Raw genomic sequence first — 27,876 nt, forward strand, 5'->3', positions numbered from 1 at the left:
TTGTAGTCGAGTCTCCAGGGTTGTTGGATTTCCTTGAAAAACCTTCCAGAAGGAAGCTACCTAGCAAACTCTCCTGGACTCCTGCCCCACGGAAACTGTGAGATGTATGTTATTTCAATTCACTAAGATTTTGGTAATTTGATATTTTGCAATTGACAACTAAAATACTTATCAAATAGATTATCTCCAATTTTTTGCACATCACTAAAATCAAGGCAGTTAATAACATTCCCCCCCCACCTCGTACTTGGCTCTAAAATATTTTGAAGATGATTCAAAGAACAAAATATGATATGTGGTCCTGTAAACCATGTTTCTTCTAGACTGTTTAAATGAAAACAAGAGTATGGAACTTTTAGCAAGTTACTAATAGAGTCATGTGTTTTGTTTTTCTTTTTATCTTTTTTTTAGGCACAGTCTCACTCTGTTATCCAGGCTAGAGTCCAGTGACTCAATCTCAGCTCACTGCAACCTCTGCCTCCCAGGTTCGAGCAATTCTCCTTCTGCAGCCTCCCAAGTAGCTGAGATTACAGGAGCCCACCATCATGGCCCAGCAATTTTTGTATTTTTAGTAGGGGTAGGGTGTCACCATGTTGGCCAGGCTGGTATTGAAATCCTGACCTCAAGCGATCCACCAGTCTTGGCCTCCCAAAGTGCTGGAATTACAGGTATGAGCCACCACACCCACCCAAGTCACATGTTTTATAAAGAATTAGGAGACATGAATTTGAATCCTGACTCTATTACCAGCTAGCTGGGTTGCCTTGAACAAGTAAAAGCCAAGTCAATTTCTTGATATGTTACCTGTACCTATAAATACCGATTATAATAGCTATCACTTATCAATACACTCCTGTGTATCAGGGATTATATGCATATTAATCACAAATACTATAATAACCATGTCAGATAGACATTATTTTTATTATACAGATCAAAATGGCAAGGCTCAGAAAAATTAGGTGTAACACCGAGGTCATAGGGTAACTGCAGGACAGGGTTATGATTTGAAGCCAGGCTTATCTGACTCACAGGTTTGGGCTATTTGCCTTGAAAGTGAGGGTTTATGTAAGCCATTCTCTAGTTGGGTCATCCTGGAAATACAGACTGAGTATGTGATTTCCACAGAACAAAGCAGGGAGAGGGCCCTCCTCCTCTACATCTCAGAGGTAAGTCACATCTCAGTTCCTGTTGCTCCAAATGAATGCAAGCTGAGGCAATGGCAGGGACCCAGAGCAAGGCCGGGAGACTGCAGGGATTTAAGAACTCGTTTACTTAGAACAGTGAAAAGGAAGTCAAGCGTGAACTTTCTGAGCTCCAAAGATATTCTCAGGGCCCATTTGCAAATAAGCATAAATCTTCAAATTTATCCAAAGTTTAGCAAATTCACAATGACAAATGTAACAGTTCCTCTAAATTGAAGTTCATCTCTTGGCAGTTTGGTAGGCTTGGAGAAAATGCCAGCAACAAGGACTTGGAAGGAAATAAATCTTTAGATTCCCTGAAAACATAGAGAGTTATTGTGGAAGACATATGGAGGAACCCATCCTGCGTTAAGAAAGAAAATTTATAAATGTCAGCTTTGTAGCAGCAATGTCGGAGGGATTTCAGCAATCTACACTTAACTACAATAAGAAAAACAGGCTGCAGGTACACAATGACCATGAAGAGCTAATTATTCTTAGCCTGTGCTCTTTCTAGGAGGAGTGAATGAGGAGAGAGGGAGGTAAGTCCAGGATCCAGAGCAAGAGACTGGAATTTTTTTTAAACCCAACAGGAAATGTTTAAAGATTCTTTATTGTTTAAAAAAAAAATAGTTCTGAATAGTGAGGTGGTAAAGGGTCCACAGTATGGGCCTCTATGGCAGAAGAGTTGAATTCTGCATCTTTTAAGACCTCACTTTTGTCGTCTCTTCAATACTAATTGTCAATCTGACATTTGCTCCCAGGTTTGTAGTGAAGATGGAATGACACATGGTCACCCAGTCCTACTCAGCAAACATTAACCGTGGGCCTTTCTCTATCACAGCAATAGTCACTACAAAGGTGACTGGCCCACAGTCCTCACCCTCAGTAAGCTTACAGATAGTCCTGATTTATTAAAGCATTTCATAACTGTAAAGCTTTATTAGAATGTTTATCATTTTAACTTATTAACTAATCCAATAGGTTATGATTGAACATATTTTTGAAAAATACCAAGATAAGAACCTACTAAGTGTCTGACTCCATTTTTTTTTTTTTTTGGCAAATTATAATATCATAACAAGAAGCATTTACATGGGACTAAAAATTCAAATCTGTATCTGTCTCGTTTTAGCCAAAACCATGGCTAATATTGGACAGTCTTGATTTTTTTTTTTCTTTTCCAAAGGGATAGAGGTCATACATAAAACTGCAATTTTAAAAATGGAAAAATAGGTGGCCGGGTACGGTGCCTAACACCTGTAATCCCAGCACTTTGGGAGGCCAAGGTGCGCCAGTCACTGGATGTCAGGAGTTGGAGACCAGCCTGGCCAACATGATGAAACCCCATCTCTACTAAAAGTACAAAAATTAGCTAGGCATGGTGGCACATGCCTGTAGTCTCAGCTACTCAGGAGGCTGAGGCAGAAGAATCACTTGAACCCAGGAGGCAGAGGTTGCAGTGAGTCAAGATTACACCACTGCACGCCAGCCTGGGCAACAGAGTGAGACTCTGTCTCAATAAATAAATAAGTAATAAAAGAAAAATGGGAAAATAGGAAGTGAAATGGAATCATACGTATTTCTAATTTCTGGGAGAACGGGTCTTCTCCTCAAGGTTCTGAATCAAGATTGTGCCAATTAAATGGTGCCCTGGTTGGCCACAAAGCCCAGAACTAGGAATGGAAGGAAGACTATGGAAATACCAGCTGTCTGGGGCTGCAGCGGGACCTCAGGAACGATGCTGCAAACATCTAATGAGAAATAGAAAACTTCTTACAACTCACATAACTAATGTCAATGAGGCAATGCTGAAGACAAGCCTGGATTTAATAAATCTTTTAGTATTTCCACAGCTGGGCCTTCTTACTCCGGGCTGGTGGACCATTTTCTTAAATAAGGCATGGCGCTGGTCTGACATTAGTTTAACAAGGTAATTATCAAGTGAAAAATAGCTGTCGCACTGCTGTGAACCTGAATAATAACTCTCATAATTACGGATTTTGGGCCCATCTTTTAAAAAAATAATAGAGCTCTAAGTACTAAAGCATTTTACAGGAAATACATTCTGGTACAGTGTCTAGAAGTGTGGAGAACTATTAAGGATATAATTAGAGGTTTATTTACATAATCAGTCCAACACCGTTTATCATTTCTCTTATGGTCCTATTGAAGGAAAGCAAATAAGCATGCGAATTAAGTTATTTTATGCACACAGATTTGAAAAAGAGAATTATTATTAATTGTTTTAAAGCTTGAAAGTTGAACTTTTCTAACTGCCTGAAGTGAACACTGAATAAGTATAGCTGAATTTACCAAATGCTAGTACTTCACATATGTGATACGACAGACATTTCCAAAGGAACTTTCACATGAACAAATACATCTCTCAGCTAGCTAACTTTAATTTCTTGGAATATTTTCAAAGCCTGCATTAATGCTGAAAACACAGACACAAATAATGATCTTTTACCTGAGCACCATCTCAGGTGGTTGATTTTTATCTGGAATATGAGAGTAACATGGAGATACCATGGATACTATGTGTGTCTCAGAGGAAATAACCTCCCAAGCATTACTGACTGGGTCAAGCTCATAATTAGATTCTGAAATAACTCTTGGTTTTTCATTATTTTCAGTGTAACAACCTCATCCTGACATAGCAAATGATGCATTTTTCAAAGTAAAACAAAGACAAGCAATCACATTGCAAATAAGATTATTCAAAGCCAAGAATAAGTCAGACATAAAGTATTTTTAGGAAAGTTTGTAAAAATAATGTAATGCTCTTATTGCTTTCAAGAAAATGGAGAACAGATTTTGTTGTGTAAGGGAGTAATGGTGCTGTGCTTCATTAAAAAGGAGGGGCTTTATTACCAGGCTCCCAGGTGACCTTACTTCCTCCTTTTTCAGATCTTCAAAATGATAATTAGTGTCATTATTGTCAAGTTCGAGTCCTCTTGACTTGTTGAAAAGCCAAAAAATATATATTGTGACGGAAGTTCCCATCAAAGAGTATCAGGGAGAATACCAATTGGGAAAGGACCAACTTCATCAAAATAAACAAGCACGGCATAATGGTTGTGTGAAGCTGATTCTCCTGGAATGAATAATAAAAGCAAAATACATGAAGGCACCCAGTTCTGTGAGTTCCTGAATTCAATACTCCAATATTATTACCTTGATTAAATAATAAATAATGAAACATACCCTGATGGGTAATTTTGTCATGGAGCCTCTACATTCTTAATGAAGTCCATCTGAACATTGCTTAATAGAGTCGTAGAACAGTGCTAATTTAATGTGACTCCAACAAAAGCTTTATTTTACCTCATCTGCATAAATAAGGTGTGTTCACAACTCAAATACTTGACATGAATGTGAAGATTAAGCTGTACATTGGCTTATAGGGGAGGATACCTGGAATTGGCTCACTCCATTAAACCAAAATGTCACCAACCAGTATTACCTAAAACAAAAATACTGCACACAGGTCAGCATCTCAGCTGAATACTGAGTTTTCCAAATGCAGTACATTTAAAAAATGGTAATAATGTGACATTTGGAAATCATGTGTAAAAATAGAGTGTGAAGCATTATTAGGAACAGATTCATAAATAGAGGCAGAGGGTATCTATTATGAAAAGACATGGCTAAGATCTGCTAATAATCAAGTCTTTGAAACAATAGTCCACTATATCTTTAGCTCCTCCAAAGTAAGAGATTTTGTTCATCTTCTTATCCCCAGGGGACAGAAAAACGACACATGGGAAGTCATTGAGGAAGTTTAAATAAATAAATAGGTGCTTCCACTGAAAGTATACCCAGTAAGATGCATTCAATAATGTTCAAGTACCTAGTTAACCATTGCTGAGAACTTCTTATTCTGTAAAATTCGATGCCATAATTGGATTTACTAGGAGGTCGTGAGACTACATGGTAAAATACTCTAGCAATCTCATGGTCCAAAGCACCAAAGAAAAAAGAAAATCAGTCTTATCGTTGTAGGTTGGGTAGGCATAATTTTGGTTCTAAGTTTAAAATATGAGTCTCAAGCCTTGTTCTTTTTATGGACAAATTTCCAGATTGCTCTATAATACAAAACAGGCTGTGGTCACTTGAGATTGTGATGGTGGAAACTTATTAAAATATGGGAAAAACCATAGATTTAGTAATGTGCCTGTAGGCTAGATAATCAGATGTCTTGTGTCACATTTGTACTATTTACCAGCACAGCATCACCCGCTCCATTTACAAACATCTATTTAAAGTTTTCTATTTGAAGGAAATCATAGTAGAGTCTTTTCTGTCATGAGTTTAAGAACTAAGGGTTTTAGAAAGTTAAAAAGAAGTCTTTGCCAGGCTTAATCATTTTCCACTAGGAGCAGACTTGATCAACACCCCTCTTCCATGCCTCATTGTACTTTTTATATTTTTTAATTCTATTTTTGTCATAAAATTGTATGTATTTAAGGTGTACAACATGTTTCGATATACATATACTTAGTGAAATGATTACCACAATCAAGCAAACTAATACAGCTATATCCTTCTATAATTTTCCATTGTTGTTGTGAGAGCACCTGAAATCATCCCCTAGAAAACTCCTAATATATAATACAGTATTATTGACTATAGTCATTATGCTGTACATTAGATCTCTAGTGCACCACAGAACTTTGCTTGCATTACTCTTGCAGGGTGGATGCTATTGCATTAGAGTTCATCGTTTATGGGTCTGTCTCCCTTGTTATACTGCAAGCTCTCTTGGGCAAGCCATATATATCGCAGTACTATGTGTGTGCTTAGCACCTGCCCAGATGCCTGGCACATTGTAGAAGGCCTGCAATACAGACTTTGGACTTAAATTCAGGTAGATTCTGACCTACATCCTCACTTCCAATCTCTGCTGGTGTGTCTCTTTCTTTAGCTGGGGCTCATGAGCAGAGTTTCTGGACATAAACAGAAGCAAGACTTATGAATAAGAAGGACAGGTAGATCTCTTAGTCTTTTTCATATAATGCATCATGCTCACACCATACTGTAGCTGCTCTGGAATTGTCAAGATTTCACATCTGAACATGAACTGGTGTCCTTGAAGCAAAGCTGCCATATTTAACAAAGAAAACACAGGATGCCCAGTTAAACTTGAATTTCAGATATATATCAAATAATATTTTAGTAGAAGTGTGTCTCAAGCACTACATTTGTATACTTATATTTTATCTGACAAACCTAACTTCAAAAAGATAAAAAGTTAAAGGTAAAAAGAGACAGATAACATATTTCTTAACAATTTTTTTTTTGTATTGTGTAGAACAGTTCTCTTCTCCAGTCCCCAAACAATAAATTCTGGTAGCAACACCTGTCATTGTGACAATGAAAAGGTTTGGCACATTTTGTTTTACCCACTATGGGGTAGTGTTATTTTGGTTTGAAAACCATAGGGAATATACTCCATAAAACTGAAAGTCAGGACTCTGTAGATAACATAGTCACACAGAGTCAGACAAAGAGTGCATAATTTCCATTTTCTGGTTTGTACCTCATTCAGACCTCCAAAACAAGCTCGTGAGGGCAGTCATAAATCTGACTTGCTTTTAAGCCTGTATATTTGACAATTTTAACCCCATAAGAAAAGATCTAACAACCATCTCAGATTTCATAACAGCTTGACTTATATTAAGGGACAATAAAAACATACCATATCTGAAACATCAATTATAAATCTGATAATAATTATACCTTCAACTTTTACCACACTTTAAATTCATTCAAAGCACTCTTCTGTCCATTATCTCATGTGATCATTAGTGTGGTATTTATCAGACATGAGAGAATGGAATGTCTGTTCAATTCAATGTTATGGCCAATTTGCAACTTCTGATACTATCAATTTGAAACCACAAATGGGAAGAGATGGGTCTCCTTTTTCTCTTTCAGAAATCTGTCAGTTCATCTATCAATTGTGGGCTTTCTCTCAAGTATTTTTTATGACTAGTCCTAGATTTTCCATTAATGTCACAAGAATAGTCTCTTTCTGAGCAACTTAGGTTATTATGCTAATTTAAGGTTAGAGTTTTAAATAAAATAAAATCAAAAGTAAATTAAAAAATTTGTGATGAACTGCCTTTCTCCCAAGAACTGTGCTGCCAAGAAGGCAATGTCTGACAGACAGCAGGAGTTGAATGAGTTCTGAATGAATGAATCCATGAATGAATGAAGTAACAAATCAACTTCAAATGACAATCTGCTCTACTTCTCACTGAATTTGCTCCATATCTCACCAGCCTAATGAAGGCTGCTGCTAGAACGGACACTCACTAAAATCACACCACCAGTTCCCACTGCACTCCAGCTTGGGTGATAGAGTGAGACCTCATCTTTAAAATAAAAATAAAATAAAATCACAACATCAGAGGCTAGAGCCATCCGGAAACAATTTAATGGAATCCTATGTGAATAAATGCATGGTCTAGAGCCATCTGAGACAATGACATTTATGTTTTAAAGCAACCAAGATGCCACAGTCAGCGGCAAGAATCCATTCCCGTAATTAACCCTCAAGGACTACTCTGAGGAAGTGCATTCTTTTCTCGAAAATAAATTTTTGAATGCAATCAAAATCAATTTCCTTTCCTCTGGTCCTCAGTGAACAAGATGCAGAGGCCACTCTTTACATGTAACTTGCCCAAAGAAATTACCAGCACTTGAAAAATGTTCAGCAGTTCCTTGCTCAACAAAATGGGAGATGAAAAATCTCACTCTCTGTTGGGCAGATGGCGTAGTTGTAATTGTTTGGAACTTGTTTGTTTGAATCACCATTTACCATTAATATTCATTTTTCCCCAGTTTGTCTTGAATTCTTGGTTCCTATATAGAAAGAAGACAAGTCTGTTCTGGTTCTGCCCCAAATCAGAGTTTTTCCCACTATGTGCCAAATAAATAATGGAAACTCTCCTCCACTATAATTCTAAGTGGCTGTTGTCTCATAGGTTTAACTCAATCACTTGTTCAGTCATTCATCCATTCATTAATTCATGCAGTAAATATTTACCATGTGCTTTCCAAGAATGGCACTAAGCTAAGGTTATAGGTGCATCTCATTTAACCATCACAAGTACCCTAAAACGTTGGCATTATTATTACCTAAGTGTTACAGATGAAGAAACTGAGGTTAAAGTAGTTAAAGAAACATGTCTAATGTCATCTTACATGTCTAACACCCAGCAGTTATGGTGGAGCAAAAATTCAAAATGAATCTGTGTGGATCCAAAGTCCATGTGGAGCAAAAATTCAAAATGAATCTGTGTGGATCCAAAGTCCATGATTTTTATCTCTATCCCAATGGATGGAAAAAAAAAAGGAATGAGGAATGTTTAGGGAAGCAAAATTACTTTATAAAGGACCAAGTCTGCAGAGCCAGCTGGCCATGCCTTCTGAGAAGGCTCACAAGCTTGAAGGAGTGACCCCAGGAACCTGTGCCTTTCCAGGTTTCAGGTGGACACCATAAAGGCATTATTCCTAGAAAAAACACATACTGGTTTTAAATTCTTCAGCTTGAAATCCCTTTCCCCATAACCTGCAGTGTACCCTCTTTGCATGTAACTTTAAGTGGCCACATTCCTGCCATAGTAGTCATTAAGTGTGGTGTCAAAATGCCTTGTGTATATTACCAAGGAGTGATTTTTTCCCTGAAAAATATTTTAAATCATGTAATGGGATATTAGAGAAAGAGAAAATTGAGAAAAAATGCTTTCAGAATTCCTATATAGCAAGCACAGTAAAAATACAGGTGGGTGAGGTCGAACCAATAAAAAGCAGTAGAAAAATAGTAACCAGAGATAGTGATACTACTTGGGCCCATTGCAGAATTTCTCTACCTTAGGGGAACATGTCCAAATACACAACACATAAAAACACATATCACAAGACAAAATTGAAGGACTTAGTCAATATTGCAAAGCTATTGGAGCTCTCAGGAAAAGTAAAGGAAGTAAGGAAAGACAATGTAAAAGAGAAAGAGCGAGTGTAGAAATGGCTCCACAGAAGTGCGCATTTGATGTTCTTCAGACTCTCTAATAGCCATGGTGACTGAGGAAAATAAAGGCACAGAGAGCAACGACATTTCTTAAAACAGCTTTTCTCTTTTTGGAGAGTGAAATGTCCCCCAGAAGCGATGGAATAGCTTTTGGCTAGTATGGCCATGAATGTGTGTGGTCCTGCTGGAAATCCTCATTCCAGGCAGAGAACAAAGGTCAAGATGAAATAACAAGTGTGTGATAGAGAATTACTGGGACCCCCAGCCCCAAACCACAAAAAGTAGTTAAAGGGTTAATGAAAATTGTATCTGCATTGTCCTAGATCTCAATCTAGAGGAATCAATGTGCTTATTGGAATCCAATCTAATAAGAACGCCCATCAGTGAGTTATGAAGCATTTTCAAAGGGATGAAAGCACCACTAAAAACTTTACACGCACCATCCCATCTCATTTCAAATGAGGCCATTTAGAAAAAGATTCAGCTTTTCTGGAAGAAACAGGCTAACAGATAGTGCTCTGAAACAAGGTGGCATTTTGGTAGTTAAACCATTTCCCCACTAAACTCCAAAGCAACTAACCTCCTCCATATAGTTTAACCATGCGTTCTGGAGTCTTTTGCCCCACACATTCTTAATCACTGTTCCCCTCTACTCCCTTCTTCTGGTCACCACTTACCAGAAGTGAGAGTGGGTTTCTACGCTTGAATGCTGGGAGCAGAATCTAATCTCCTCAGTCCTGCATTTCAGCAGGAACTGCCCAGCAAAGAGGTCATACAGATTCCCACCTGGCCAGGGAGCCACTGCATCAGGCTGTCCACACTGTGAACTTAATAATTCCTGCCTAGTGGGAAGCCTTTCCAATGCACAGAAGCTGTGGTGAGGCCAGGCCATGCATATCAATGATAATAAATATTGATCATTCTATGTTTCAAACGGTCCTCAGCTGTTTGATTATAACATCTCATTTAATTTTCACAAGCCAGTGATGGTAGGGTTTTCTTTTGTTTCTTTTTTCTTTTCTTTTTTTTTTCTTTTTTTTTTTTTTTTTTTTTTTTTTTTGAGAAAGAATTTCTCTGTTGCCCAGGCTGGAGTGGAGTGCAGTGGCAGGATCTCAGCTCCCTGAAAGCTCTGCCTCCTGGGCTCAAGCAATTCTCCTGTCTCAGCCTCCCAACTAGCTGGGACTACAGGCATGTAGTCATGCCGCCATGCCCGGCTAAGTTCTTGCATTTTTAGTAGAGACAAGGTTTCACCATATTGGCCAGCCTGGTCTTGAACTCCTAACATCCAGGGATCCACCCACCTCAGCATCCCAAGGTTATAGGCGTGAGCCACCACACCCAGCTCAGTGATGGTAGTATTATACTTATTTGCCCACAAGAAGATGAAGTCTGTTTATCAAGTAAAGTGTGGATTAAAGCCCAATAAAGTTTGCACTGAACCCCTATGCCCTTTCTTCTGCACCATCCAGACACTCAGCCCTGAATCGCCTGCCTGATGTGAGCCTCAAGACATCCTTCTCCAAGTATCACTCCCAGCAAGGAAATACTTTCCAAAAGAGTTGTGAACCACTAAGAATGTGGCTGGTGTGGACCTGGACACAGGTTAGGTCGGCTAAGAAGCATATTACCCAAATGGTGGTTGTGACTGTCATAAGGAAGAAAAATAGTGTGGGGCACAGTTCTGCTACATGCCTAAAAAAAAACAAAGGGAAATTAATATTGTGCTTGAAACTAACAGCAAGTGATCAGCCGATCAGCCTAACCCAAGACAGAGAAGGAAATAGCAACACTTCTTGCTGGGCTTAGAACTGCAGAGCAGGTGCACAGAAGGCTTCGAGGAACCTGATACTTGGCTGCTTCTGTTTCAGATAAAGGACAGCAATTATTTGGGACCCTTATTTCTGTTACCAGAAACGTATGTGTTGATAAAATCATTTATTTTCCCTTAGCTATGGCATGATGTAGGAATAGGGTGTGTGTGTGTGTGTGTGTGTGTGTGTGTGTGTGTGAGAGAGAGAGAGAGAGAGAGAGAGAGAGAGAGAGAGAGAGAGAGAGACAAAGCTGACTTTGTAGTCAGCAAACCTGAGGCTCAGCCTCTCCTGTGGGGCATCTACCTAACCTCTCTGGCCCAAATTTCCATTGTTAGAAAGAATACTTTTTAGCCCTAATGTTCTTTATTCTACTGACCTACTGCTAAGGAATTGTCTACCTCTGATCTTTGCTTTCCTAGAGTCCACCTTATCCAAAGGAAGAACTTCCTCCCTGGAAATGCCATCTTCTCCAGCTGCCACAGTAGCACCTTCCCGGTCCAGGGCAGGGTCAGGCAAGTGGCCTTAGGCATGCACAGCCAATTTCTTACATAGTCTAATAACCTGGCCCATCCTGAAGCTCTCCCCACAAATTACCAACTATGCTCTGAGAAAACATCAGTGGCTTCAACCTGCCAAATCATATCCCACCTGGTTGGACACACACTCATCAGGGGAGTGAAGGGCTTAGGAGATGGGCTGCATGGAGAAGAGGGTAAATACTTGAGGAGCTTTCTGTATTCTGAATGAAAGGAACAATATATCACCCAGGACATCATCATCTCTTAAATTATTATACTGCTGGGACTTTTGTTTCTATTAAAATCTATCAGCACAGCCAGGTATGGTGGCTTACGCCTGTAATCTCAGCACTTTGGGAGGCCAAAGTGGATCTGGGCTGGTGGATCACTTGAGGCCAGGACGTTAAGACCAGCCTGGCTATCATGGTGAAACTCCATTTCTACTAAAAATAAAAAAATTAGCTGGGTGTGGTAGTGGGCACCTGTAATCCCTGCTACTTGTGAGGGAAGCTGAGGCAGGAGGATCACTTGAACCCAGAGGCAGAGGTTGCAGTGAACTGAGATCATGTCACTGCACTCCAGCCTGGGTGACAGAATGAGACTCCATCTCAAAAAAATAAACAAAGATTCGATTATATCCCAGAGTGTGTCTGAGTATGCCAGCAGACCACTGTGGGTCAATTTCTTCCCGTTCAAAAAAGTCCAAAGATCTCAGTAAAAGATTGCTTTGCTAACATTTTACTTGATGATATAAACTTTTCTACAAATGTCTATTCATTTGTTCACCCTTTATTCTTTCATTCAGCAAATACTTATTGAGCCACCTATTAAGTGTGAGTTACTGAATTAATCTGAGAATTCAGCAATTAACAAAACAAAACTCTCATCCACAAGGAAATAATATTCTAATAAGGGATGATGTACAACAAATAAACAAGCAAACACCAATTACAGGATTTTTGGCAACTTAGTGATAAGATATCATAGAGCCAAAAGGACCCCCCCCCACACACACAGAAACCAGCAATGAGGAGGAAAAAGGAAAAGTTTTTTCTAGCAAAGGCTTGAAAAAGCCTCAGCTAGAATATCACTTATTATTTAGTATATGTGTAACTCAGGATTCTTTTTTTTTTTTTTTTTTTTTTTTTTTAACAAATACAAATGCAATAGCCAAATCTTATTTTCCTCATCAGAAAAACAAAGCTTTCAGCTTCCTGGGAAGCATGAAGGAAGAGCTGCAGCTTCCAGCCCCAGGATAGCCAGGCATCTGCCCAGCCTGGCACAGCGTGCCTGGACCTCGAACGGGTTAAAGTGGCAGCGCCTGAGCACAGAGTGCTGCATAAACAGTGCGCATCAGGCGTTCTAAGCAAGCTTCATCTTCCTTGTCTCCCGGTCTTGAGCTGTCAATCAGCTGTCACCAGCCTGCACATCAGCAGCGTGTGCACATCACCAGGCTGTCAGCAAGGCAGCTGATGAGACTCGGCTCAAGACCGTCAATCATCTTTGTTTCTCTTCTCCACTCGGGAGATATTTTGGCTTGGAGAAACAAAGAAACCTGGGCAAGCATGGCTCGTAGTCAGGCATTTACTCCTGTACATAGAGATAAGATCTTAAACAGGTGATCATGCTTCACTCCCAAATGATGCTGGGGTGGGATGGACCAGAGGGAAGAGTCAGACTCTGTTGTATTAGGACATATTTTAAAACTGTAATTCTAGTTCCCTGAGCAGTCCCTGATGGATTCCCCAACCAACAAAGCACAGGAACATAAAACAATGATAACTTGAAGCTATCTGAGCTTATGCCTCAGAAAAAAATAAGGTGGCTCAGAGGATGGATGACTGCTTGGTTAGAAATTATACGCCATTGATCAGGCAGCTTTTTGAGCAGGAAGTAATTGTTGGACTGCAGAGTTCATTTATCTCCCAGGGACTTCTGAAACACCCCTCTAGGGCTTGAGGCTGCTGGGGGGCACTCACACAACAGAGAGCAAGTTAACTCAGCAGGACTCCTGTGAGGTAGGCTTACCAGTGCTTGCACCAGGAGTCACTTTGTTGTATATAAAGGTGCTTTAAACAGCTCATTTTCTAATATACTACCTGCCCTCCTCTCACCTAAAATATTGATTAGAAATGTCCCACAACCTTAAAAGTCTATGAGACACAAATATAGAGATGCGCCTGGCAACCAGTTTCAGTTGGGCAGCAAGTCCACTCAGCTGCTCTCCCCTATTTAATGCTATTGCAAAATCACCATGTGCATATATTAGCATAACTAATCAGCTAATTATGCAATCGATGCTACTAGTATAGTTGTTAATAGTATGCAAATAGCACCACGTTGCCTAAAGCCTCCCCCAATTTTTTTTCAAATTGTTGTTCCCTAGTGGCTTTGAAATAGATTAGCAACCATCAGAGCTTTCAATCGTATGTATCAAGAACCCTATTACCTGTCAATTTTTCAAATGTTCTGGATTGACTCATTTATACCATGGCTGGTTCCTTTATCATTGTGACAGTGGGGATGTTTTTCCTCTGATGGATTCTTTCCTACGTGCAACACCGATTTCTAAAAACGCATCTCTCTCTGATCTAACTGGACATTAATCGCTTTTGTGCTGATGCATCTATGCCTCCTGGTCTGATAGCACAACTAGCAAATCTGATCTCTGACAAGTTGGCTGAACCTAATCAGGACAGATCAGCTGTTACCCAGGGTGCCACAGGCTGTAATCTGAGGATCTTTACAGAGTTATCACTTGCCTGAAAGACAAGGAACTATAATTCTGTCAACACTAATCCCAAACTGTATGTTCAAAGCAACTGTGGCCTCCCCCCACCCCAAGAAAAGATAGCACTTGCCAGTAAATACCTGAGATAATTGATAAGACAGAATTAGAAGGCTGTGGCTGATACAGTGACAGTAGGAAGGTTTTGCATTTTTCTTTTTTTTAAAGAACCTGCAGAAGCAGAACATTGGATGTCAAGTGTGAACCGTCAAGGATAAAAGGGTGGCAGAGAAGAGATGCATGGAAACTTTCCATCATTCTGCTCCCACTCATCACTGGGTGACTTGGTTCATATTTGCCTTGCTCTCTAAACAGGCAAATACCCAAACATTCTAAGCCTGGAAGGAAATGTCTCAGAGCCAGCTCGGGCTGCCACCCGGTGACAATGCTTGATGGGAAGCAAGAACGTTGTCAGGAGTGGAGGTATTATTGTCAGGCTGTCAGCTCTGTGCTATTCTCTGAAGACCCCTGTGGTTTTCTTACAGGAACAGAAAGAGGAAATATTAGAAAAATAAACTTCTTTCTTACTGTATCGCTTTGGTCCATCTTCCAAACAAAATGAAAGGGTTAACGTGGCGTCATCTTCAAAAAATTCAGTGGCAAATGCGTCCCACCAGAGGTTGTCACTATCCTGTAAAGAGACAGATCATTTATTTAACAGGCAAGAGTGGGAAATATCTCAAAGAGGAAAAGAAAAGGGAAGAGAAAGAAAAACCCAGTTGCTGCTTGCTCATTACTTCCCATATGTGTGAGGGTGTTCTAGGAAAGGGTGGGTGGGTGGGTGGTCACTCTTCAAATTAATTGCCTCAAATTCCAATTCAATAAGTGAGCTAAAAACCAACTGAATGAAAATTAATTCTCCAGGACATATTTGGGGAGATTTAATAAATGTGCTATAAAACACAATGTGATGTTTTTTGACAAAAGTGTTTGCATTTAATGTAAAATACACCCAACATTTTTTTTTCTCTCTCTCTGTCTCTCTGCTTTTTTAAGAGTTCACTTTTATAAATAGACACCATAATATTACAACCAGGTTAAACATAATTTTAAAACATAATTTAATCAAAAGAGATGTTCCTAGCTTTACTGCATGCAAATAATCCTATAAAAGATACAGGTATAGATACATAGATGGATTAATAGATGGATTGATTGATTGAGAATTTCTCAGACAAGTAATTATCACATATATATGGACTGTTCTTGTTTTAAGAAGATAGGCAACCGCTAGCTTGTTTTTTAAAAGATTATTAAAAATAGAGCAGTTCAGCAGAATGCAAGCCATCCATATGAATTCTGTTTGTTTGTCTTGGGTTGAATGTTTCTCTTGCTCATGCAGAAAACACTTTGGAAGTGGCCCAGTTTAAGGCAGTTAGAATCACTGTTAATCTCCAAGGGGAGAAGATGGCCCCCTCTCACAGTGAATTAAGAAGGTTATACAGAGTGTCATATTTACAGGAGGAATCACATCCCAGCCTAATTCTCCATATAGAACCCAATTTATCCCAAAATTCTTAAGCACCATATTTTTCCAGAGAATTGTGAGTTGAAGACAAGATGCATCCCAGCTGCCTGTCAGATGGAAGGGGAGACAAAAGGGGAATTGCCACTCCCCATGTAATAGTCCCACTGCTGATTCCTGGCAGACATATCACAAGCCTCTCTTCTTCCCATTAAGTTGTTCTGCTTATGACAACATTAAGTTGTTGTCACTGGCAGGCCTCAGGAATTAGCCCTCAGTCCCTGCAAGAATAATTAAGGAGCCACGGAAGACTGATGCCATCCTCTCCTTCAGAAAAGAAGAAGCTCAGACAAATGAATTTTTCTGTCTCTCTTTGGCTTCCTTCCAATCACCACAGCAAAAGCCAATCCTTTTCTCAGTAAAACCGGGCAGATATGAAACCACCAAAGAGCAATGCATGGATCCACGTACAAACTACTCTGCTTTTTCTCCTTTCAGAAACAAGTAAGTATTGGGTACTTAACTATGTGCAGGCTTTCCGAATGCTGAATAAGAGACTGGTCCCTACTCTCAAAGGGCTTAAAATCCACTCGCAGAAGACAATCACAAGAGCAACTAAACAAGCAGCTTCACTCCACATCTGAGACCATGGCACACGTCCTCAATGCTCTGGCAGCTTGTGGAGCATTAGAAAACTTAGTGGGCCTAGAAGTGGAGGAATCTGCCAGGGAAAGAAACCCTATTCAGAAGACTGGATACATTGGTTTATTTGACTTTAAATCACTACACAGATGGAAAAAGAGTCACAGTTAACATTTATTAAGTGTTTACCACATGCCAAGCACTAGTCTAACAACTTTATGTGTATTTTCCTACTTAATCCATGCTAAGAATCCATTTCTTCTGTGTGTGTGTGTGTGTGTGTGTGTGTGTGTGTGTGTGTGTTTTCTCTTCAATACAAATATAATCTTCTTGTACACAGGGGTTTTGTTTTTCTTGCTGCTTTATCTCCCAGCCCCCAGAACAGTGTCTAGCCCATGGTATTACTCATAAAAGCAGCCCAATGAATGAATGAAGCTGCTCACATTATCTCTACTTTACAACTGCAGAAACCAAAGCTAAGGTAGTAAATGTCACTTGCTCCAGTACACTCAGCAAATAAATGTCACAGATGGAATTTAAACTTAGACCACTGGACATCTCCGACCTACCCATCCTCTGCTCTGCACAGCAACCTGCCTCATTTCCCTGACAGTCTTTGTGAGGGAGAGGTTGGGGTTCAGCAAGAGGGGAGAAAGAGTGGAAAGTAAATATTTAATCTCAGGTTGGTTTCTTTGCTGAGCTCCTTGCCTTGTTGTAGGAGGACTCATGCAGGCTTGTAGCCAGGACTCATGCTCAGGAGACTGCCTGGAGCTGCATACTACAGCAGTTGGTAATATATCATGGCAGAATTCAGTCCTGCGGGCAACACTGCCTCTTCCCAGCTATGTGAACTTAGCAACTTATTCTACCTTTCCCAGCCTATCTGCTTACTTAGAAGTTGATGACAACAATAACTAGATAGTTGATTATAACAATAACAGTAACTATCTGGCAGCACAGATCTGAGGATTAAATAAATTAGAAGGTGTAAAGTACTCAGGAGAGCACCCCAAAGATAGTGAAGATCAATAAAATCCCCCTTCCCTGACTCTGTCTACTATATTTTAATATCATATTTAGGGCAAGAGGCATTCTCCTTTATAAAGAACTGCATTGAAAATGAACTTCATGGCCAGGCGCAGTGGCTCACACCTGTAATCCCAGCACTTCAGGAGGCCAAGGTGGGTGGACCACCTGGGGTCAGAAGATTGAGACCAGCCTGACTAACATGGTGAAACCCTATCTCTACTTAAAAATACAAATATTGGCCGGGCATGATGGCAGGCGTCTGTAATTCCAGCTACTCAGGAGACTGAGCCAGAAGAATAACTTGAACCTGGGAGGTGAAGGTTGAAGTGAGCTGAGATTGTGCCACTGCACTCCAGCCTGGGCTATAGAGTGAAACTTGGTCTCAAAACAAACAAACAAACAAACAAACAAACAAACAAAATGAACATTATAAAACAGTCTATTTATAAATCAAGCACTTTTCCCTATCACTTCAACCATTAGCAACCCATTTTCCTGGCAGTAGCATCTGTCTACAACACAGTTAAAAATATGAATAAAAATTTATTACTTCTCTTTTATTTTGCACATTATTCAGAGGCCCAGTGACTGGATCCCCTCTGTATTAATTTGTTTTCACACCGCTATGAAGATATACCCAAGACTGGGTAATTTATAAAGGAGAGAGGTTTAATTGACTCACAGTTCAGCATGGCTGGGAAGGCCTCAGGAAATTTACAGTCATGGTGGAAGGAGAGGAGAGGAATGAGTGCCCAGTGAAGGGGGATGTCCCTTATAAAACCATCAGATCTCATGAGTTAGTGAAAACTAACTCAGTATCATGAGAATAAGATGGGGGAAACCACCCCCATGATTCAAGTATCTCCACCAAGTGTCTCCTACCACACATGGGGATTATGGAAACTACACAGTTCAAGATGAGATTTGGGTAGGGACACAGCCAAACCATATCACCCTCTATTTTCTGATAATATAACTCTTGATCTCTGACACTTCTGCTGGAAAATGAACCACTGCAAGGCAAAAGCCAAGAAAAATGCTGGCTGACCTGACGTCGCTGGGAGAAAAGAAAGTACTCAAGTTACAGTGAGGTTTGAGAAATGTCTATGAGCAGTGTTACAGGTTCCACAGGGCCTAGATATGTGAGTTTTGGCAGTAGTTGAAAGAGACATAATGATCCAAGAATGAGAAATGTCATATGATTCAAACTAGCTTCAGTGGAACATGGGATGAGTCAGCATCTCAGGAAATTTCAGAACAGATTTGCTGGGAGAATGGGCACATTAGGTAACCCCGTCCCCCACCACACACACACACACACACACACACACAAATAATTGTTTTTTTTTTTTTTTACAAATGTTGTAAGAACATCTTTGAAACAAAAATGTCACATTTAAGTTTGTAGTGCCAGGCATATAATAAGTAGATAAAATAATGTTTTTGGTTGGCTGATAGGAGAAATTAATAGATGGATGGATGGATGAAATTTTTTATTGTGCCATCACACACCCAACTCAGGGAAGTCACTCTACAAAATTGTCCAGAGATCCTGATTATGGATCCTGCTTTGTCTCTTGGTCAATAATTTTAAACTGGCATGAAAATGATGTGCTGTATATTTAAACTGCAATTTTCAATCCCACCCACGTGAATGTGCACACGTGTGCGTGTGCACGCACACACACACACACACACACACACAGCTTTTGAATTAGTCTTTAGTTATGACAGAACAAATGTTTATGTAGGAAGGCAACAAAAGGAGTGGAGATTTAATCCAAAAATTGCTAAGTGTTGGGTATAGCCAGTCTTGTGTTGTCTGTACATGAAGGAAGCTGATTATGGAAAGAACACATTTTGGGGGCCCTGTGTTAATGATAGGATCTGTAACCCAGAATTTTCTAAGTGATTTACATGTATTAAACCATTTTATATTCACAACTACCCGAACTGCTACCAAGGGGCAGAGCAGGCAGCCTTATAGAGAACTTATGTCCTTAACTTCTATATTATACTGACTGGCACATATAAATTCTGCTTCTTAATAGTTCGATGACCTCAGTCAATTCCCCTAATTTCTTTGCATCCATTTGCTCACTGGGTAAGTGGGAATAATCATCTCTGTGGGTTGTGAGGACTAAAGGGAAACTGCCTGGCATATCAACTATTATTTTCATCATTATCTCATTTAACCCTTAAGATATTCATACAGTATCTAAAATTCAAAAAAGATAATCTACTCAATAAAGTTCAGAAAGCAAGAAAATGATGAAGTTTGCATAACAAGTCTGCCTAACTCTAATACATGATTTTATGTAAATAATTCTACTTAAAAAGTTATTTCCTGGCTAGGCGCCGTGGCTCATGCCTGTAATCCCAGCACTTTTGAGAGGCTGAGGTCAGTGGATCACCTAAAGTCGAGAGTTTGAGACTAGCCTGATCAACATGGAGAAACCCAGTCTCCACTAAAAATACAAAAATGGCCAGGCGTGGTGGTGCATGCCTGTAATCCCAGCTACTCAGGAGGCTGAGGCAGGAGAATCGCTTGAACCCAGGAGGCAGAGTTTGTGGTAAGCAGAGATCAAGCTATTGCACTCGAGCCTGGGCAACAAGAGTGAAACTCAGTGTCAGACAAAAAAAAAAGTTATTTCTCACTTTAGGTTGAAGACCAAAAATTGTTTACAAGAGATAGAGAAAGAGTTCAGCATTGACTAGAGGAAATTTCCTCCTTCAACCTTTCGGAGTTCATACCCTTTTCCCCACCTTCACATGGTTTTCCTGACAATAAATCTCCTTTCAGAACACTTCTTGCTTCCATTCTCTTGTCTGGAATAGTTCCTCAGATCAGTTAGGCAATTTTGCAGAACTAACATGCATAATAAAGAGACTATGAGTTTAGAGAGTGGCTAAGATCTCTGCTGAGCCAAACAGAATTCTCTGGCAGAAGATCTAACAAGTCTTCTGATAGAAGCTCAATCCTTGGTGACACAGGTACCCAATGAGTTGTGAAGAATCATTAAAAAAAATAATCATCATCATCCCCTCCATTTTCCAAGTTTTCATTGTCAGTCATCTAGAATGATATGGATCCTGCAACAGAGAGGATACCAGCACTCTGCTTAGCCACATGTGATGAAGAAAAAGAGACCATGGTCATTTGAAAGAAATCATATTAGTTAAAATTCTGCAATTTCATGTACAGGCTGGCAGTTTCACCTGCTGACTGTAAACTTAAAGCCAGCATCATTGGAGAAACGGAAGAACCACAAAAATGGCCCTTCCTTCTTTTGAATCCGGCAACGTAGCCAAGTTCAGCAAGACAGCCAGTAGGAGGCTGCATGAGTTAAGTTATCAAGGCTGTTTTGATGAAGGATCCCATAGGGCAGCCCACTAAATCTGGTTTCCTCTAAAATTTGGAGGTGAAGCAGCATGCAGCTGACCACTCTTATTCCACTCACATGATCATCCCAAGTCAACTAACTTGGAGATTAACCAAGAGGTGCACTGAGACTGACCAGTCTCATCTTTGCCCAAAAGATAAAGAACAACATTTTGGGACTTCGAAATAAAGGGTACAAGCACATGCTCTTAAGACAAAACCACGAGTCTGATACCTTGTTTCCAGGTGTACTGAATGGCACACACATCCAGGACTGGCAGATAAAAGAGATACAACATTTGGTGTGTCTAAGCTAAAAGAGATTCTATCCAGAGGAAAAAAAAAACATTCTTACCATGCCAGAAAGGATCCAGCATTCAGGAGCCCTGGAGTTGGCCTCCCAGCTCTGCATGTAGCCAAGGGACCTCCAGCAGCTCACCTTTCAGGATCAAGGGCTCCTTGTCAACTTTTTGTGCCTCCCTGCCTTTGCATGTCATTCTTTTGACCTTTAATGTCCAGCAAAGGCCAAGATCCAGTTTGTGGACCCCTCTTTCACTGTCTCCTGTACTAGGAAATCTTGACAACTATACTCCCAGTGGAGTGTATATGAAATTATCATGGAAAACTTACCTTGTAATACACATTTTCCTAAAGTTCTGACAGCTCCAGCAGACTACATTACTTAAAGTTAGGGAATGGGTATTATGTATCTATCCAACCTCAGCAGAATTCTCTTATAAATTAGTACCCAACAATGGAGTAGAAAAATGGACTAAACGGATGAGATCCTACCCACACAGTGAGTAAAATTCTTTCTCTCTAATTGTAGAAATCTTAAAATCTAATCTCAGTGGCTAGGGGCCAAGGCTGTTTGAGCAAAATCTCTCTGTCACATCACTGATATCTTATTTCACATTAATAGAATGCCCCAGACATGCATGTCAGAGTTCATATGGAGGCAGAATTTTTTTTAAAAGTTGTCTTACTATACTGCCATGTTGTTGAGCCATTTTGGAGTATTATACATCTCAGTGAAATATTGGTGAAGATTTCTTGTAGCATATGAATGCACTTGACTGCCTGTCACTAAACAAGCCAAATTTTACTTTATTAATTTTACAAATAGAGAACAAAAAAGAATATGATGAAGACTCCTGGGCCCATTACCCGGAATTAATAATTATTGCAATATTATTTCATTTTCCTTTTCTAAAGTAATTAAAAGTTACAAATATAAATAAATGTTCTGGCTGCTCTGTTTTTCTCTCTCCTCGCTAAACAACTGTCTCATGAAAACCATATGGGTCTCCATCTTTTATATTTAGATACATGAATGATTCCATTCATATACAGTCCTATTTTGTTTTTAATATTCTATTTACATGATAGGATACATTATGTTTTCTCCCTTAACTGTAATTTGTTTAAATTCAACATTGTGTTTGGAGACCTATCCAATTTATTTTTTATTTCATTTTACTTTTTTTTTTTTTTTTGAGACAGGGTCTTGCACTGTCACCTAGGCTGGAGTGCAGTGGTGTAAACTTGGCTCACTGCAACCTCCACCTCCCAGGTTCAAGTAATTTTCCAGCCTCAGCCTCCCGAGCAGCTGGGATTACAGGCACCTACCACCATGCCCAGCTAATTTTTGTTTTAAGGTGGTGTTCCACTCTTGTCACCCAGGCTAGAGTGCAATGGCATGATCTCAGCTCACTGCAACCTCTGCCTCCCATGTTCAAGTGATTCTTCTGCCTCGGCTTTCCTAGTAGCTGGGACTACAGGCACATGTCACCACACCCAACTAACTTTTCGTAATTTTTAGTAGGGACAAGGTCTCACCGTGTTAGCCAGGATGATCTCAATCTCCTGACCTTGTGGTCCACCTGCCTCAGCCTCCCAAAGTGCTGGGATTACAGGCATGAGCAACCGTACCTGGCAATTTTTGTATTTTTAATAGAGACAGGGTTTCATCATGTTGGTCAGGCTGGTCCTGAACTCCTGACCTCAAGCAATCCACCTGCCTCAGCCTCCCAAAGTGCTGGAATTACAGGCATGAGCCACTGCACCTGGCCCCAATTTATATTTTTGGTCTCTCTTTCCTTATATAAGCTACATACTAATGCACTGAATAAATATATGGTAATACATTTTATTTAAACATTTTGCTACTAATAATCTCCAGATAGTTCCTAATATCTTGGTCATCACAACAATGCTGCCATAAATGTCTCTGTAGTTTTCCTTTGTGCTTGTAAGTAGGAATTTCTCTCAGGCATATGCCTAAAGTGGACATGCATAGACATAGGGTTTGTACTCGTCTGTATTTTGGTCCTTTCATTAGGAGGTCCCTGTACTTTCATATTAAAAGCATCTGGTCTGATTGATGCATGGGTAGAGATTCAAAGAGTACTGTTAAGCAACATATTTCCACGTGGAATCTAGTAGCAGGAGCAGCATAATTGCAAAACAGAGACCAGCTCTGCTGGGAGAAAGATGAACATCTAGATGTCCAAAAAAGATGTAAAAATGGAGAAACACTACTAAGAATACTACAAGTTTTCCTATCATTCTCTTAAAAGAGGAGTGTATATTAAGGGCTTCATTAACCAAAAGAAGGATTATTTCCTGACACTGACACAAAAAAAGCAAGCATGGCTTTTCCGTGGCCCTCCATGATGACTCATGGATCAGGAGTCAAATGCCTAAGCTGGTGTGTACATTAGGCTCTGTGCACCCTGCCTCAAGGCTTCTGATCTGGGACAGGCCTTTTCCCAACAGTCCGGTACTTCCAATTCTTGCTGTTGTTTAGTATCTGAACTGTGCGTGGTGAGTGTTTAGTGAATACTAACAAGTAAAAACTGAGTTCTTTTCCCCAAAGCTAGAAAGTAACAATAACATACAGCAGCCTCCAGGTAAATAAAGATGAAATTAACTCAGCCTGAATACAATAGGGGACGTGGTGTTGACAATTCATCTGTATTTTAATTAGGTAAAAATATCATCAAAACTTCTTTATTTCAAACAATCCCCTATATGCATTTGTCCTTTCGTCCCACCTCACAGGTGAGCCCAAATTTCATCAGCAGCCTAATCATGTATCAGGACGAGACATACACTGATGTCAAACAGGAGGAGAAAGTCTTAATTATGTTTAAAAATCCACTGAAGCATTTTGCTTTCATCCTGGATTCTCTCCTGTTCCCAACCCTATTCCTCTTCACCAAAAAAACAGGATCCTGGTGCCAGGGCTGCCCCCCGGCATCTTTAACTTAAGCACTGACAGGTTATGTGGGATTTTTGCCAGAGTAATTATTTTTCAATTCAACAATAATGAGAAATTACCATGGCAACCACTTGTCACGTGGCACATATACACCCCCTCCAAAGAATGAACCGTACTTAAAACATCTATTCCTTGGAAATGTGTGTGTGTTTTTTTTTAAATTAAAATAAACTTAAACAGGTCAAAGTGGAGAGCATTCTGAAGGGGTCTGAAAGCTCGGAGATGGGAGGACATTGACTTTCCTCAGTATCTTGTGGTTCTGGAAAACATGAGAATGTCTCATCGTATAACCGTACTCTCTTGTACACACACACTTAAATAACACTATTAATTTACATCTTACTATTTTGGTCACTCCTGTGTTACATGCATCAACTAACCTTTCTCAGAAGACACTGAAGAATAAATTTGCCTGAAATGACCGAGGCAGAAACACACTTGCGACCTTTGCTCTCCCTACATTTCTTTTTCTGACACATCCAGATATTGAGAAAAGAGACAAAAAATATTCCAAACCCCATGCTTTCTGCCTTTCCTTTTCCTAGAGTCCCCCTCACACTAAAGGAAGTGCAGGTCTTTTGTTTTCCACGACTGTAACTGTGTTTTTGATTCCTTAATCACTAGCTACCCTTTCTCCAAAACCGATGGTTTTGGAGAAACCTATCTCAAACCATGTTTATTTTGAATCAGCCACACTTAATAGTAATAGTCAACAGTTACATGGCACTTACTGTATGCCAGCCACCATTCTGAACTCATTACACATTGTAAACTCCTTAAAACCTCACCATGACACTACAGTGTAGGTAGCATTATTAACCCCATCTTATAGACGAGAAAACCGAGGCTCTGGGGAGTTAAATACTTGCTTAAGATTACACAGCTAGCCGGGCGTGGTGGCTCAAGCCTGTAATCCCAGCACTTTGGGAGGCTGAGGCGGGTGGATCACGAGGTCGAGAGATCGAGACCAGCCTGGTCAACATGGTGAAACCCCGTCTCTACTAAAAATACAAAAATTAGCTGGGCATGGTGGTGCGTGCCTGTAATCCCAGCTACTCAGGAGGCTGAGGCAGGAGAATTGCCTGAACCCAGGAGGCGGAGGTTGCGGTGAGCCGAGATCGCGCCATTGCACTCCAGCCTGGGTAACAAGAGTGAAACTCCGTCTCAAAAAAAAAAAAAAAAAAAAAAAAAAAAAAAAAAAAAAAAAAGATTACACAGCTATCAAACTGTGCATGGGCAACAAAGAGTTCAACACCAGGGGCTCTGGCTAGGAAGTTTAGACTCATGAACACTCCATCCTGGTGTTCCTTTATTCAAAACAATATTCTCTAAAATATCTGTCTTCTTAGCTGTTTCAATATCCAATCAATGCCAAGTACACTGAATGTTTGGGTCTCTGTCTGGAACAGGCAGCCCAAGGCAAGGATTTCCATTGCACCCATGGAATTCGACTTGGAGACACGCAAATAAAAGTCATAAGGTAAGATCATTTGCTCTTACCCGCCGGTAACTGCAAAGGCATGAAAGGGATGCAGAGAGGGAATTTTAAATCTCCCCTTTTTACTTATCTTTATGAGATTTTTTTTTTTTTCTTTTTGAGACAGTTTCACTCTTGTTACCCAGGCTGGAGTGTAGTGTCACAGTCTTGGCTCACTGCAACCGCTGCCTCATGGGTTCAAAAAATTCTTCTGCCTCAGTCTCCAGAGTAACTGGGACTACAGGCACATGCCACCACGTCCAGCTAATTTTTGTACTTTTAGTAGAGATGGGGTTTCACTATGTTGACAAGGCTGGTCTCCAACTCCTGATCTCAGGTGATCTGCCCACCTCAGCCTCCCAAAGTGCTGGGATTACAGGCATGAGCCACTGCACCCAGCCCTATGGGATCTTTTTCTCTCTCTCTTTCTCTCTCTCTCTCTCTTTTTTTTTTTTTTTTTTGAGATGGGATTTCACTCTTGTTGCCCAGCAAGGAGTACAATGGCATAATCTTGGCTCACTGCAACCTCCGCTTCCCAGTTTCAAGCGATTCTGCTGCCTCAACCTCCCAAGTAGCTGGGATTACAGGCATGTGCCACCATTACTGGCTAATTTTGTATTTTTATTGGAGATACCGTTTCTCCATGTTGGTCAGGCTGTTCTCGAACTCCTGACCTCAGGTGATCCACCCGCCTCGGCCTCCCAAAGTGCTGGGATTACAGGCATGAGCTGGGATATTTTAAAGAAACAAAACAACTCATGGCCTGGCATGGTGGCTCATGCCTGTAATCCCAGCACGTTAGGAGGCCACAACAGGTTGATCACCTGAGATCAGGAGTTTGAGACCAGCCTGACCAACATGCAGAAACCTCGTCTCTACTAAAAATACAAAAGTTAGCCAGGTGTGGTGGTACCCACCTGTAATCCCAGCTACTCAGGGAAGCGGAGGTTGTGGTGAGCAGAAATCATGACATTGCACTCCAGCCTGGGCAACAAGAGTAAAACTCCATCTCAAAAAAACAAACAAACAAACAAAAAACCCTCATGACTGAAATTTTCTTCTCTGATTCTCAACTAAGATTTGTTCACTCTCAGTGAAATTGTATTTTATTTAACAGTAAACATTAGTTATCATTTTAACTGATAAATTCTAAAATGGTATGTTATCAACATAGCAAATTGTGTGTTTTGAAAGAGCATCTGGGGTTTCACTCACAAATCAAGACCTCCCTTTTAGAAGGTGCTCACTATTGTTCCCTGTCTAGTGCACGGGGGTGCTCCACTGAGAAAGTGGCATATTAAAATGCTCGGAGAGACAAGACTTGGCATCCAGTAGACACAGCTCTTCATTAGAAGTTACATCAGTGCTTTCTCCCCCAAAGACCTGAGAAATTGATGTATCTGAATCTCCATCTTTGATCCACAAAATCAGTAATTAATTCTGAGCAGTCCAAACAGAAATGTTAGTTAGAATAACTAAAAACAGTGGAGGAGGTGGCACCAAGATGGCCAAGAGAAGCCAGCACCAGAATGCAGCTCCCAGCGAATGAGACGCAGAGGGCTAGAGGACTTCAGGATTCCAAATGAGATGCCGGGCTTGTTTCTGTGGGACTAATTGGGCACTGAAATTAGGCCCAGGGAAGGAGCCACAGGGCAAGAGCTGCCAAAGGGGGAAATCAAGACTGGGGGTGGGGGAGGGGCGTCCCCAGCTGAAACGTTCAGAGCGTCAGGGGAACTTAATACCCTCCATGTGCGGGTTCCTGCACTTACCTCATCCCTCCTGCAACCCAGGGTCCAGGAGAGCCCTGCTAGACGGTGGAGCGCTGTGGGTAGTCGATGCAAATCTGAGCAGCGGCTACCGCAGGGAATGGCAAGCTATCACAGGGACCTGGGCCAGAGTTTGGACTAACACCAGCAGGACCCACCGTCCCACAGAGGGAGGCAGAGTTGAAAGCAGGGAAATAGGCCAGAAGGCCTGGCAGGCCCCACCTCCACGGAACTCAGACGGAAGCCCTCACTAGAAAACTTGGCAGCAAATACATCAGCTTGACCCCAACCAGGAAGATCGAGCTCTGGGACAGCCGCCATTGGGAAGGCAGAGCCAATCTCACCTGCAAACAAACTCCAGGAAGGACCACCCACCCAACATCCTGACTGAACCCGAGAGAACCCAGCAGCGCCCTCTACAGGCCAATAAAAGATAGAGCTCCAACTTCAGCAGAAAAAAACATCCACTGGGAGACTCCTCCTGAAATCA

The 27,876-nt window shown here is 40.6% G+C and overlaps 1 protein-coding gene across 11 annotated transcripts in view; it reads right to left on the reverse strand.

Moving 5' to 3' along the window:
- LDB2 (LIM domain binding 2) overlaps window positions 1–27,876 on the reverse strand; it is a 400,444-nt gene that overhangs the window by 235,653 nt on the left and 136,915 nt on the right. For all 11 annotated transcript variants that reach the window (XM_010338152.2, XM_003927460.4, XM_010338147.3 and 8 more), the window contains exon 2: window positions 14,871–14,973. In XM_010338152.2, the coding sequence (XP_010336454.1) occupies window positions 14,871–14,973 (103 nt within the window). The remainder of the gene's footprint in view (window positions 1–14,870; window positions 14,974–27,876) is intronic.

The sequence above is a fragment of the Saimiri boliviensis genome, chromosome 3, assembly GCF_048565385.1.
Source record: "Saimiri boliviensis isolate mSaiBol1 chromosome 3, mSaiBol1.pri, whole genome shotgun sequence".
NCBI classification, from domain to species: Eukaryota; Metazoa; Chordata; class Mammalia; order Primates; family Cebidae; genus Saimiri; species Saimiri boliviensis.